The sequence below is a fragment of the Eulemur rufifrons genome, chromosome 9 (genome assembly GCF_041146395.1).
Source record: "Eulemur rufifrons isolate Redbay chromosome 9, OSU_ERuf_1, whole genome shotgun sequence".
NCBI lineage: Eukaryota > Metazoa > Chordata > Mammalia > Primates > Lemuridae > Eulemur > Eulemur rufifrons.
In genome coordinates, this window is record NC_090991.1 from 35,620,998 (window position 1) to 35,635,771 (window position 14,774).

A 14,774-nucleotide genomic window follows, 5' to 3' on the forward strand; every position below is an offset into this window, starting at 1 on the left:
AACCAGCTCGCAGCCAATAGCGGCCCGGGGCGCACGTAGCGTCACGCGCCATGGAGGCCGGCGCGAGCAAGCCCTGGGGAAAGGGGCGTGGTCAACTTTCCCGGAAGTGACGTAGATCGGGGCGGTCCTCGGCGGCGGCGGCGCGCGGCCTGGGCTCGCGCTGGGCTCTGCGCGTCCCCCGCCCCCCTCTATGAGGCAGAGGCCGCGGCGGCCGTTAGCGCTGTCGCTCCGGGGGCCGCGGCGGGCGGGGCTCCGGCGGGGCCCGGCCTAGTCCCCACCCCAGCCCGGCTCCCAGCCGCCCGCCCTCCCTCCCTCTCCCTGATGCAGGGGGCCGAGCTCCGGGATGGCGAGGCGGCGGCGGCGGCCGCTTCGTACCGCGTCCTGAGCCGCCTTCTCGGCTATGGAGAGGCGGCCCCCGAGCCAGGCCCGCCGCCGCCGCCCCCGGGCCATGGCCCCCCGCCGCCACCCTTCCTCTCGCGGCCCGGCGCGCGGGGCTCCCGGCCGCCGCAGCTGATGGTGTTCCGCAACGTGGGTCGGCCGCCGGAGGAGGAGGACGCGGAGGCGGCCCCGGAGCCGGGACCTTCGGAACTGCTGTGTCCCCGGCATCGCTGTGCCCTGGACCCCAAGGCCCTGCCGCCGGGGTTGGCGCTCGAGCGGACCTGGGGCCCCGCGGCTGGACTAGAGGCTCAGTTGGCGGCTCTAGGGCTTGGGCAGCCGGCGGGGTCGGGGGTCAAGACGGTCGGTGGGGGTTGCTGCCCGTGTCCGTGCCCCCCGCAGCCGTCCCCTCCGCAGCCCCAGCCGCCTGCTGCCACCCCGCAGGCCGGGGAGGACCCCACGGAAACGAGCGACGCGCTGCTGGTCCTGGAAGGGTTGGAATCGGAGGCCGAGAGCCTGGAGACTAACAGCTGCTCGGAAGAGGAGCTCAGCAGCCCGGGCCGCGGAGGAGGAGGGGGCGGCCGGCTTCTGCTGCAGCCCCCAGGCCCCGAATTACCCCCGGCGCCCTTCCCGCTGCAGGACTTGGTCCCTCCAGGGCGCCTGATTAGAGGGGAGCAGCAGCATCAACCTCCCCCGCCCCCACCTCCTCCGGGGCCCCTCCGGCCACTCGCGGGCCCTTCTCGGAAGGGCTCCTTTAAAATCCGCCTGAGTCGCCTCTTTCGCACGAAGAGCTGCAACGGTGGCTCCGGCGGTGGGGATGGGACCGGCAAGAGGCCTTCTGGAGAGCTGGCTGCTTCAGCTGCGAGCCTGACAGACATGGGAGGCTCTGCGGGCCGGGAGCTAGACGCGGGGAGGTGAGACTGGCTGGGGGGCTGGCTGACAAACTTCCTTTTCTTGTTTCTTTTCCCCATTTTTCTCCTGCTGACATGATCCTCCTGACAATTCTTAAGATGTGGTCTTCATGAGGAGGCAGAGACTTGGGACCAAAGGTGGTGACATCTTGCATTAGGTCAGAGCTAATTGTGGAAACAGCTTTCACTCTTTAAAATAGAGTTCACGCTCCATGACACTTCTCAGCCGGTTAGCATCTCTGTTGTTGGAAGATGATTTGAAACCATCCCCCCATCCCCACCCTGGCATGGGTTATTAAGTTTTTCAGAGGTGTCTGTCTGCCATTGCTCCTGGCAGGAAGATTGCTGAAAATGTTTGGCCTTTGGGGCAAAAAGCTGGTGTTGGATCTTGCCCACTTTGCTTATTAATCTGTGTACCAGCACCCCACCCTCTGTCACACTCATGCATACAAATGACATGGGGAACTTCAAATGCACTTGGAGGCCAGCGATCAGTTGGGCATCTCTGTTCAAAGTTTTAGTGTTTTTCTGGTTGTTCCCTTAAATATACTTGGTATCTCAAACCTGAGTGCTGACCACTGTCTATGAGAATAGAAAATATCTTTGCTCTCTCTCAAGCCCATTTGAAAATTCTAAGTATCAGTGAGGTATAGAGTATAGACGTTTGTATATGAGTTCTAGGCCAGTTGATGAAAATCCCAGACTTAGACATTGAGTTTTTTCCTGTACTTCTGAAGTGTGGACTGATATTTGACATCCAATGTTAGATCTGTAGTGGTTTAGAAAGCTGTCAACTTTTGCGTCAATGAAATGAAACTTCCTTGTGGTAACTGCCATTGTGGTTTGTACTTCTGAATGGGTTCCGAGAAAGATGGGAATTGGTTTTGGTGTGGTTTGTGATGGATTCTTGAGACACTGGCAGCCACAAAACAAGGCTAAAGAACAAGTATAAATTGATAACCTTACTGTATGCTAGAATCACCTGGGAAACTTTTTGAAAAGATGGGTATGTCTGGGACCTAAGAGTTTGAATTTTTAAAAAGCTCTCCAGTTGATCTTGGACTAGAAACCACTCATGCACAAGGGAACTTGGGTACTCCAAGAAGAAAGTGTTTTTTGGCTTTCTTGCCCTTTCTGAACAGCTGTGCTGGGCTCAGTTCAGCTGGGCTCATCTTGGGGATCAAGCCAAATCCAGACTTCATAAAGAAGTCAGCGTGTTGTCCCTTCAGGTAGGCCAGTGTGTCTGCATTTCCCTCCCAATGAATTCATGCTGGGAGCTCAGTTCTTAAAAAGTATGTGGCTGCTGAAACAGCTTTTTTTGTGGTAGGCTCTGTATTCAATGCTCCACTTAGCAGTACAGATGAAATTTTCATCGGGTGGGGGGTGGGATTGAAGCTATGGGCAATGACCTTGGATAGATTGCTAATTTTCTTGTGGTTTGTCTTGCCTTTGTTCCATATTGACCAGGACTTAGTCTAAGATTCCAGAGACGCCAAATAGGAGGTGTGGCGTGAAATTAGCTGCTCTGTCTAATAGATTAGGAAGAGGAAAAGGCATATGACATTATACGGTTTTTTGCCTTTGGAAGCAGAATTTAATGGTCATTGGCTGCTCTGTCACCAACCCTCACACTAAGCACAATACAGATTTCTGCTGCAGAGCAAATTGGGCTATAGCTCTGCAAAGAAGCTTAGTTCAGGGCACTGGAGAATTACATTTTTTGGTCCAAGGGCTTTTTCTGATGAATTGGAGAAGAGCTAGGTATTTGTGTATAAACGTTTGGTTGACTGCTGTTTGGAGGCAGTGTGCTGTACAGGGAATGTGAAAGTCTAGATTCCATTTAGAACTCCAACATCAGCTGTGAGATGGAGGCCAAATTTGTCATCTTCATGCTTCGCTTTTTTCCCCCCATCTGTAAAATGGGAGCATGATGACTGTGTTGTTCCTGTCCTTATAGGAATAGGTTATCGACAAGAGGAATCTAGATGGAATATTTTGTGCTTTTTAGAAGAGAAGTAATAAGACTGAACTGGTAAATTTTTTTATGCTTAGGGATTTGGTGCTTCTTCTTAGCTTTTCCACAGCTTACTATGTGCCAGTCTTGCTGGCAGCCTCACAGCTGTGAGAAACTTGGTGAGTCTGGCCAGGGTAGTTGTGATTTCTGTGGATCTGCACCTCCTAAGGAAGTCTGCAATGTTGGGAGGAAGGATGAGTTTGGATTTTTAGCTTGTTCTCTTGTTTTGGTGGGTAGGACCTGGAAGTGGTGAGAAATTTCAGTCTTTTGCTAAAGGGTATATGCTTTCCTCCTTGTCGTTGGTTGGAGATAATTATGGGCTTCTGCAGTCTTTGCTGTACAATGTGGGGTTTTAATAGTAACCTCTGGGCATAATATCTTTACTTTTCTCAACATCTGCCTCCCTACAATCATGTCATAAGGCTTAACAGTTCCCATATTTTAACACTAAGCAAATCTTCCTTTCAGATGCTTTTGAGTCTGCTACGTGGATCTGCCTTGATAAACTGCATCTTAGTATAGCGTGAGTTAGTTTAGAGAAGTCTTTTTAAGTGAAGTAAGAAGTGGACCCACCAACTAATCAGGTTTCTGTTCTGAGGAACTGGGCTAGGCCTTATAACATACATATGTTGGAATTCAAAGAGCTGGGCTTGATGCCTGTGGGCCTCGGTGCGATATAGAACTGCTATTTCAGGAAAACCAGTGGAGTTCCCTTGTCTGTTTCTCATATGTTGACCTGATTGTATTCTTTTGGATTTGGTGAGAAATAGCATTTGATCTGACCATCTTTAAGCATCATGTAATACACACTTGGTTGGAAATAGGTCCCTTGTTCACGTTTCAAGATTTGTTTTTACCGAGTTAACAGTTGTGAGGCTATTACTGGCAGTCTTCATAGCAATGTGGTGGAGAAATGGAGAACTGTTCTGTAGTGGTTTCCTATCTGTTTGAGAAAAAAGATACAGTTCTAGAAAAAGAGGCAGGCTGCCTTAACATCAGCTTTAGGGCCCTGCTGTCACAAGACAGACCTGGCAGACATGAGAAACCTTTTTCACTGTTTCCTTGGGTCTTCAGGTCTAAAGGGGTCTTTTTCAGTCATAGCATGACATGTTGAGAGCAAATGATTTTATGGTGTGGGGAGGAAGTTCTAATTTTATGTTTGGGTGTGTGGTCCACACTCTGTTGATCTTTTTAACTATTTTCCACGAAGTGTTTGTGGTTGGCAGCTCTCTTTTAGAATGAGCTCCCTGGCTTTAAAAATCTGTATCTGTCCATTTGAGTCTTGTGCCTTTCACTCCTTAACATTCTCCCTGCCAACACCATTCTTAAGGTTTTAGACCTTGGACTACGCCTCTTGGCTTTTCCCTGGAAGTTCCCTCTATAGGTTCTGTAGTTGGTTTATGATGGAGTTTTGGATCTGACCTTGCTGCACAGATGTCTGTGTATTGGAACTAAAAATGAACACATGGTTTTTGTGCCTGTAGCACATGAACAGACACTGGCTTATGACATGTTGGAAATGGCACAGGCTGGCTGACTTGGCACTGTGTGCTTTAGCAGGGGCAGAGGTACATTGGAGCTGTAAAACCTGGTATTTGGACATCCTAATTTGGAAGTTACTTTTAGAAAAGGACATGTAAAATCTCAGGGCATCAATAGAGGGGATTTATGGGCCGGAAAGGGAAGTCATTACTATTTCATTGTTTATATTTTAGGTTTCAAGGAATTTGAAAATTGGCCAATGGTTACATCTACGTGTTGTTGTTCTGTCTAGTCTAATGCTTTTAACTCCTTTTATCCCATACATCTGTTGTAGTACAATTCATAATTTGCAAAGAGGAAATGGATAGAGGCATTCTGTCTCTTTGTTACCTACGGCACAGGCAGTAGCAAAGCTGACACAAAGGACTGCTAGCCTTAGAGAAGACCTTTGCCTAAGGCCTTCTGCCCCTGTCCTGTGGTGTTACCTGAAGCATAGCCCACCAAACCCTAGCCCATCCCACCCTGCCCCTCAAGTCTTTCTCCTGCTAAGATGCAGGTGGCCCACTGGCAAAGTTACAGTGGTGTAACTGCACCCTAATGCCTGTCAGTGTGATCTGGGGAGGAATAAATGACATGGAAGTGTAGTGTAGAAGGGTTAGTTTAAAATGTTATCTGCAGCCATATCATTCATATTGCTCTCCAGCAGGTCAGCTTAGAATGGGCTTTCAGCATTCCAAATGCTTCATACATACAAAAGGGGATATATAAAGTACATGTACTTGAATAATAATAAAATGTAGACTTAGGTACCCATCACTCAACTTATCAAATAGAATGTTATCAGTACCTTTGACGAGCTGAGTGTTGCTTCGTAATTACATCTTGCCCTTCCCCCAGGTAACTATCCTCCGTGATTCTCTCTATTAATCATTCCCTTGCTTATAGTCATCTAGATTGGTCTTTTCATGAATGACTGCCATCAGGATACTTGAGACAGAAACTGGTTTGGGTTTTTAGTTAGGCAGTGTCTCCCCAAAGAGAGAAGGAAGCACACATACTTATTAGTAGCCTTTCAGCCTCTCATACCTCTTACCTCTGCAAGCTTCCAGCCATGCGGCTCCCTTATTTGCCAGGAAAAACTATCCTGGTGCTCTCACATGGCTTTGCCTGGATTCAGATGTTTTTCTTTTTCTAGATCCTAGAAACTATGATTTTTCTTTTTCAAAATGCTGGGGGTGGGGAAGAAGAAGAGCCGAAGTGAGAAGGCCTCCGCAAGATGTGTGCATTTGGGTCCTGCCGTTCTTCAGTGCTTGGCACTGAAGAGACTCGTCCCCAGCATGGGCAGATGGCAGAGTAATGCAGCTTCCTTTGAAAAGAGGCAAATGGCCAAATGGCTGAGGTGTGAACCTTTTGAAAGGCCAGTGCTTTAGGCTTCTACTTGCTGAGTTTAATGTTGTCCCCACAAGTTATCAAATAAAACTCAGCTTGGAAGCTCTTCAGCAGTCTTAAAGTTCATGTCCAGTGGAATTAACTTTCCATTCCAGCCCTCTTGTTGTTGAAATTGTTGGAACCAAGCTGCAGGCAGCCATGAGCAACTTTTATAAACAGAGGGATTGTGTGTGGTTGTGTCTAGTTTTGTTGCAGCAGCCTCTCTCTCGCCGGCTGTGGGTGGGGTACTCACAGAGCACAATACCGTCAGACTCCTCAAGTCTCAGCATGGAGGAGGTTGCAGAGGGAGTGTGAAGATAGGTCAGGAGAAGGCAGGACCAGTGTTGCAGCTCTTTCTAAATAAGGCCTGCATAGTATGGTTTCGGAATTTTGTTTGAAATGAATTCTGAGAAGCTAAGGTGAAAACATAAATGCATAAACATCTTCCGAAGTCAAATAATTTTATATAGAATTTCATTTTGGATTTTCTTTGCTTTTGCCCCTCCCCCATTGATGCAGTTTATAGTTGAAAAGAGCTTAAGTTCTATTTGGACCTTTGGGCGAGAGTATTTTTGGAAGGTGAGCCAGCTATAATGCCTGGAGTCAAGCACTCAATTTGAGGGTAGGATTTTTTTTAGGAATTTTTTTTAAGCATGATATATTGAGGTATAATTTATATACCACAAAATTCAACTTTTTAAGGTGTCCAGGTCTATTAATTTTGACAGTTATATAGTCATCCCAACCCCTACGACAATCAGCATATTACATATTTCCATCACCTTAACAAGTTCTTTCCCTTGTAGGCAATTCAGTCATTCTGAGGTGAGTTTTCTGAGTTTAGCACATTTCTGGGCCAGAAAGTCTTTGTTGGGGTTTAGAAAAATTTTTTAGAGGTGGGGTCTCGCTTTGTTGCCCAGACTGGTCTTGAACTCCTGGGCTCAAGTGATCTTCCTGCCTCAGCCTCCTGAGTAGCTGGGATTTCAGAGCCTTGAATTTCTTTCATTTCCCACTGAAAAGCCAGTTGAAATTGGTACGAAGTGAAGTTACCTTTGGTGTCTTAACCAAAAGGAGATCTGGGTTTTCAGACTGGTGACCTGGAACAGCATTAGGAAGTCTTGGGGGCAGAGCTGTGTGACTGGCAGCTCAGAGAGGGGAATGGGCCCTGTTGGGTGCCAGGCAGAGTCCCTTACCTGAGGAGGCCCACTTGTTAGCTGTGATGGTTTTTACCCACACCTTGGTGCAATTGTGAAGAAATCAGAGATCTTGGAGGTGGAAGATTGCATGTGCATCCTGTAGTGCTGTTCTCTGGGACCTCCTAATCCTAGAGGCAGGCCCAGAGGGAAAACTTTCTCTGAGCTGGCCTTTGTTCAGGTCAAGAGCCTTTTTCTTAGCTCCCAAATGAAAATCAACTCTGCATGTGACTTCCTTCCTCTTGAAATGGACTTGCTAATTACCAACCACTCAAGGTGTTTTACTCTTTTAATATACTGGTAGGGAGAGGTCCAAAGGGATTTCTTATTGCTTTGTAGGCTGGTGAATTCTATAGCCAAATCTATTTAAGGAATTGCCTTAATTATCTCACTCTCCCCTTTAAATTTTAGGCTTTGTTGTAAGAGTGTTTCTGATAATGACTAGGATTTCCTTTGTTTTTCAGTGCATCTGGAACTGAGTGTTGTGGTGATTTAAGTGCATACATGTTCATTTCTCCCCTTTATTCTCTCCGTGTGCCATCTCACCCCCTAGGAAACCCAGGTTGACAAGAACTCAAAGTGCCTTTTCTCCGGTCTCCTTCAGCCCCCTGTTCACAGGTAAGTGTGATATCTTTTTCTTTCTTGTGACATCTGAAAGCAGGAGTATTCTGAGACCTGTTGGGAAACACACTTACAGATGCATCTCAGAGGGAGCTTCAAGCCTGTCTGCAGTTATTTCCTTCATTCTATGCCCACTGGGTTTGGGGTGAGGCTTTTCTCTGGTATGGAATGTGTTCTTGACTTTGAATGCTTTAGAGTTGCATGGAAAGGCTGCTTGTTGGTAATTGGGTGGCCCCAGCAGTTATGCAGTGCTTAGTTCAGGGTCACCACATATAAATTAAAAGTAGGAATTACAAATTTATGGGCTCACAGTGCATAAAAGACTCTCTAGAAGTCATACAATTCCTGTCCCTGCTTCCAAGGGAACGCATGATTATCTAATAAAAATGATCCATGATTATCTGGTCTATTTTTAAAGACTTTGGGCGAAGGGGATTACATGAGCTCTTGTCTTACCCATTTTTGGGGCGAGCAGTTCTTGCAGCTGTTAGAGTTCTTCATTGTACCTAATTTAAGTCTCTCCTCTTGCAGCCGGGAACACAGTTGCTAAAGTAGGAAGGCTGTTGGATATCTTTTGGGTAATGGGTAACTGTCTTCTCATTTCATGGGTAAAGGCTCCCTTTTTTAGAGAGGGAGACCTTCTGTTATGTCATTCAGATGTGAAGCTCCTGCTTGGACAAACTGCAGAAAAGATGATCTTTACCACACTGCCTCAAGTCTCAGAGACTGAGTACTCATTGGTTGTGACTGAGAAGCCTTTAAAAAAAAAAAAATCCCAATCTCAAACTCCTTTGGATATTGTGTCCCTCAAAAAGGTGATTGGAAGAATTATGATTTGGGAATGGATATTTCCAGGAAGATGTTAAGCAGGCCACTGGGACCCCCAACTGGGTAGACTGCCATGAACTGTCAGAATAAGTGAGTTGGTACCTATATAGATACCTGCTGTAGTGGAGAAGGAGGTCTCTGTTCTTACCCAAGCCTAGAGTTAAAAAATCTTATCCTGTGGCAGCCTGTCTTTCTAGTTAATAGCTGTTTCCTCCTTAAAGTAAGGAGCACCCCCATTTGTAGTTTCAGATTCTGGACAGCCTTAGCCCCCTTGAATCACGTCCTTTATGTAACTGCTGTCCCTATAATCTAGACCTCCCTGACCTGTCAGGAAACAGGCTTGTCCGGCCCGTTGCATTGCTCTGGGCAGCCAGGCTCTGGGTTACCAAGCTGTGTGTTGAGTCCAGTGCCAGCTTCCTAGAACTTCCACAGGATTTGTAGAAGAGCTTTTCTGTTTATCTTAGTGTTCAAGACCTTTGTAAAAAACTATGCATTTAGGTTCTGAAAACCTAAATACACTGGAGGTAGTGGTCATCTCATTTTCTTTACTGGGAAGCATTATAATGCTAGCTGAGGGGATAATTCAGCCCTGAATAAGAAAAGGGCTAAATTAGAGAAATCCTGCATTCTGACCTGTGGATCACGCCTGCCAAAGCAAACCTATTCCTGGCTATCAACCTGTGTTAATAAAATACCCTCCCTCCCCCGATGACTCAAGGAGAGGAGTGGCAACAGGTAGTGTGTATGGCAGAGAACAGAACTGCATGACATGCTGGTAAGTAAGAGAAGCCGTGTGCCACATCCCGCCAAGCTCCTATGGAGAAGCTTCCTCTAAGATTACCTGACTTTTGGCTGACTGTGAAAGTTGTTGATTTTTAGGGTTGTAGATGCACTTTCAGCCTTTGTAGCCTTGGCTATTAAGAACAGATATCTTAAATAGTAGATTCTCTCGTGGGTGAATACTCTGGAAAATCTAGATATGGAAAGCCATCTAGGAAGAAATTGGGGCTAACGTTGGAAGCTTTATCTGGATTCAACTCACCTTGCACTTTTTCTATCTTTCTGGCACTTGCTTTCCATGTCTGTTTGGGCATATAACAAGCTACTTGCTTTGTTCTTAAGGCAGAAATTGGTATACACGTCTGAAAAGATAAATGGTGCAGGTTCCATTTGATAAAGAGGACCCTTTGTTGAACGTTAGATCGTAAGTCAGTGGCAGAACTAGAATTAGATGGCTTTTGCACTGTCAATTCCATGTTTTGTCCTAAAAAATTCTTGACCCTCAACAGGGCAAAGGAATGATAAAATTTAAAAATTGGCTTCCCTGGTGATCAGGGGTGAATTCAGCCCTGGGGAGCATTCGATTTCTGAGCCTTTTGAGAGCCGTGGACCTGTAGCCTTGCTTGCTTGCCCTTTGCTACCTTCGCTTTCGGCCTCAGCTTTGGGCAGGGCACTGCTTTAACACGCTTGCTCCATGAATCCTTCAGGTGAAACAGTGTCGCTTGTGGACGTGGACATTTCTCAGCGGGGCCTGACCTCTCCACACCCTCCAACTCCCCCTCCTCCTCCAAGAAGAAGCCTCAGCCTCCTAGGTATAGTCTGCTCCACTCTCTGCCTTCTTGCCCTAGTGGGAGGGTGATCTCCAGGGACTTGTTCTTGGTTGGCCAGGAGCCAACCAAGCATCTGAGTTTCTGATGATGACTGTCCCTTTCTTAGCACCCCTGTCATCTGTCTAAGCAGTTAAATGGGTCTCTTACCTGCATGCCATAATATTTACTGTCCATATATTAATTAAATTTACATTTATCTTGCCCTGAATCTACTGCTATTGGGCTGCTTTAGAAATATCCTTACTCTGCTGATTTCTAAGCAAAGCAAACGAGATTAAGATGATTGTTGCCTTCTGTAAAAGGCTGGGATGAAGGTCAGGCCATCTTGCCCCAGAGGGCAACCTGATAATCCTTCTCCTTCTTCTCTGCCTTCACCTTGCCCATTCTGTGCTCATATTTCTGAACCTCTTGCTTTTGTTCTCTCTTCTAGATGATATCAGTGGGACGCTGCCTACATCTGTCCTTGTGGCTCCGATGGGGTCTTCCTTGCAGTCTTTCCCCCTACCTCCGCCTCCTCCACCCCATGCCCCAGGTTAGCTTAGTTTAGAGGCAAGACTTGTAAGAGCTGGGAGTACAAAATGATACTCTGTACCATGAAAGGATGGGAGAATTCTATTTATGGAAATAACAATTTAGGAGAAAGCTTAAATTTTTTCTCCTTGGCTAGACCAGACTCCTTGGAAATGAGGCTGAGAACTGGTTTTTCTAACCTGTTTTCTTTATGGAATGAATTTGACTTTTATTAGGGATAAAAAATTATTGAGTTTTTCATCTCTTTGCTGCTGACACTGTTTTGCAATCCTTGAGTAGATGTCACTTAAGAAACTGCCTTAATTTCAGGGTAGTGAGGAGGTTTAATATGTTACTGTTTTTCAAGGTTCTGTGGTTTTTCTAAGCTTTTAGTATTTACTGCAGCCTTGTAAATAAGTACCAAGCATTTAGTAGCCCATACCTGCTTTGCCAGCTTCCAGTACCCAAGGAATAAAATGAATGAAATCGGCATTCTTTTCTGCTTGCCTGGCAAAATCGTTACTCTTCCTGGGCAAGTAAACGAGTCACTATTTCCAAGGCTGCTTTATCGGCACTTCACTTCGAGGTGGGAGAAGTTGGAATCGCTCTAGGCTGGTGAAGGCCCTGAAGTAGTCACCTTAGTCAGGTTAGTGAGCAGCTCCCTTCCCCTTTCCTGGGGTTAAGTGCCCCCACCCATCCTTCACGGCTTACACGAGCCCACACAGCTTTTTGTTCTAGCCCATCCAGCTCTTTCCCACTGCTTTGGCTTCCACCCTTTCCAGCTTAGCTTCTAATGCCTCGCCCCTCCTCAGTTAGCATCTGTTTTGGGGGGAGGGTCTACTTGTTTTGGGGAGCAATTAGGCCAAACAAGTAACCACTCTCTCTTGCCCTGCAGATGCATTTCCCCGGATTGCTCCCATCCGAGCAGCTGAATCCCTGCACAGCCAGCCCCCCCAGCACCTGCAGTGTCCCCTCTACCGGCCTGACTCGAGCAGCTTCGCGGCCAGCCTTCGAGAGTTGGAGAAGGTAGGTGGTGCCCGAGGACTGGCAGCTCCCCTCTCTTCCCACTGGCCAAATTCTGTACCTAGGCCCTCCTTTATTGTTTTTAGAGGAAGAGTGGTTTACTTGCCACCATATTTACAGTGACAGAACAGTATGCTGCTATTATTAATTCCATAAGAGATGTAATGAAATCGAATTTGGGGAAACAAGATTGGGACATGGGCCGGGCGCGGTGGCTCACGCCTGTAATCCTAGCACTCTGGGAGGCCGAGGTGGGCGGATCCTTTGAGCTCAGGAGTTCGAGACCCGCCTGAGCAAGAGCGAGACCCCATCTCTACTAAAAATAGAAAGAAATTATATGGACAGCTAAAAATATATATAGAAAAAAAAAAAAAATTAGCCGGGCATAGTGGTGCATGCCTGTAGTCCCAGCTACTCGGGAGGCTGAGGCAGGAGGATCGCTTGAGCCCAGGAGTTTGAGGTTGCTGTGAGCTAGGCTGACGCCACGGCACTCACTCTAGCCTGGGCAACAGAGTGAGACTCTGTCTCAAAAAAAAAAAAAAAAAAAAAAAAGATTGGGACATGATAAAGGAAGATTGTGGAGAAATGTTTACATAGTCTAAGCTGATTTTGATAGATAACTGACGCTGTTCCCTCTTCTTTTCTGGATAGGGCCCTTGGTAATGGAATTGTAGAATTATTCCGTTGTTTTCTTGGAGTACTATAAGTATAATGAGCCTGACGTTCGTTGCTAATGGTCAAGACACTTGTAGTGGCTTTTACCTATTGAAATGCTTTGGAGAATGGGGGGGCTTTCCATGGTAAGATAGATTGTACCGAAAACTTTGACATTTCTCTGTTCTGATAACTAGTTGACTGCTTCTTTTCTTTGATAGTGTGGTTGGTATTGGGGGCCAATGAATTGGGAAGATGCAGAGATGAAGCTGAAAGGGAAGCCAGATGGTTCTTTCCTGGTACGAGACAGTTCTGATCCTCGTTACATCCTGAGCCTCAGTTTCCGATCACAGGGTATCACGCACCACACTAGAATGGAGCACTACAGAGGTAAGAGATGCTAGTGTTTTAGGAGAGCCTTTTCCCTCCTTTGCCTTTTTCCACCTTTGCTATCTGACTTTTCAAAGGAAGGATACACAGGAATGGAACTATGAGTAGGGGAAGATCTCATAGACTCAATTGAATGTTGATATGGGCACTGATTTCAGTCACTAGAAGAAAGGTTGTGGGGGTAAAGGGGAAAGGAGAGTAAGAGTTCCATTCTAAAGTCTTCTCAGCATCTTGTCTCCTAAATAGGAGAGCCTGAACAGAGCCGTTGAAGAGGCTTCCAAGAATAGAGCCAGTAAAACTCTTTAGGTAGAAGGAAGAAACAACCTAGGACCATTAGACAAATTCTCCCAAGCTTTGCTCATAATTAACCTTACCATTTAGAGATACTTTCTGTTAAAATATACATACAAAGAGGAGAATATAGTATTGATCCTGTGACTGTTGTATTTTTAATATTTTTGCCTGATAGTCACTTCCTCCCAGGCAGCATGATGATGTTAATGTCCTCTTTTGGTCAAGTTTATAGTCTCAGGAAATATTCCTCAAAACGCCGAGCGTTTATGAGATGAATGTGCTTTAGACTATCTGCCATCTTCCTGGTGGTGGTGCTTCAAGTTCCGGTCAAGCCTAGAAGGTGACTTGTTAAACGCAGCTCTCTGGATTGACTTTGCATCTGAGCATTCTGTATTTGGGGCCAGGAACTTGTGGTGGTCATTGGTTGTAAGGCTGGGTAATACATGCTTTGTCAAAATACCTGATTATGCTACAAAAAAAAATGTAGAGAACGTTGGGGAGTTTCAGGGACTTGCCCCTCTCATCCCTCACAGTCTTCCCATGTGTGTTCAACCTTAAACGAATTTCTATTAGACATTGCATCTCAAATAAAAGCCTATGTCACGCTCTTCGTAGGCACCACAGAGTCTTCCCACTCTCAACCTGTGCTATGTTGGATTTATTTGTGTCTTGTTCCCTCGTGAGACAGGAAGTAGCTGTTTAGGTCAGCGTAGCTTTGTCTGTGGTTTCTTCTGCCCCCATCTCTACCATAGAGATGAACGAAGAGAAAGGGACTTCAGTCCAAAGGCCTGAGAATGAATTAAATAACTGTGTGTGTGTTGGGGGGGGTGGTCTACTACCTATTTTCCTGCTGTTCCTAAAAACAGAAATCAAACACAAGTAAAGTACAAAACAAAGCATTTCAGAGAGAAGTATTTTGTTAAACCTATTAAAATGAGTAGGCCATGGGAATGATGAATAAATGCTCGACCTTGAGGTTCCTGATAGGTGAGATGCCAGGAATGAGAGCTCTTTCAGATGGTTCTCCAATTACTTTCTATTCAGAGGGACTTTTCTTCCTTGAATAAATGGAATTTTAACAGAAGTCTGTGGGCCTTTCAGTTGCCAATTTACAGTGGAACATTTGTCTTCTTTTTAAGTGATACCGTAAGAGTAGCTAAAGAGACTCAAATCTGCGGTTGTTTTGAATAATTAGTATCCCTTTTTTGTATCCTTTTTGTGGGTGATTCCTTTGGAATCTAATGCTTTAGTTTTTGGAGTTTGTTGTTTTGTTTTTTCAAGTCATGAGAGTTCAGATTCCCTTTTCCCTTTGGGATTCTAAAGTTTCAGGTGGGATCTTTGTAACATGTTAGGGCATGGGATTTTAAAAGTTAAGGAAGGAAAGACTTAGATTTTTATTTTGTGTGCCTGACCACGTATGTGAATAAGACCTGCAAAACTG

The 14,774-nt window shown here is 46.0% G+C and overlaps 1 protein-coding gene across 1 annotated transcript in view; it reads left to right on the top strand.

Annotated features, from left to right (window-relative positions):
• The first annotated feature begins 321 nt into the window (after window positions 1-321).
• Window positions 322-14,774, top strand: part of SOCS7 (suppressor of cytokine signaling 7) — a 34,693-nt gene continuing 20,240 nt past the window's right edge. The window contains exons 1-6 of the mRNA XM_069482427.1: window positions 322-1,289; window positions 7,957-8,021; window positions 10,340-10,444; window positions 10,893-10,994; window positions 11,868-11,998; window positions 12,871-13,039. Coding sequence (XP_069338528.1) covers window positions 322-1,289; window positions 7,957-8,021; window positions 10,340-10,444; window positions 10,893-10,994; window positions 11,868-11,998; window positions 12,871-13,039 — 1,540 coding nt within the window. The remainder of the gene's footprint in view (window positions 1,290-7,956; window positions 8,022-10,339; window positions 10,445-10,892; window positions 10,995-11,867; window positions 11,999-12,870; window positions 13,040-14,774) is intronic.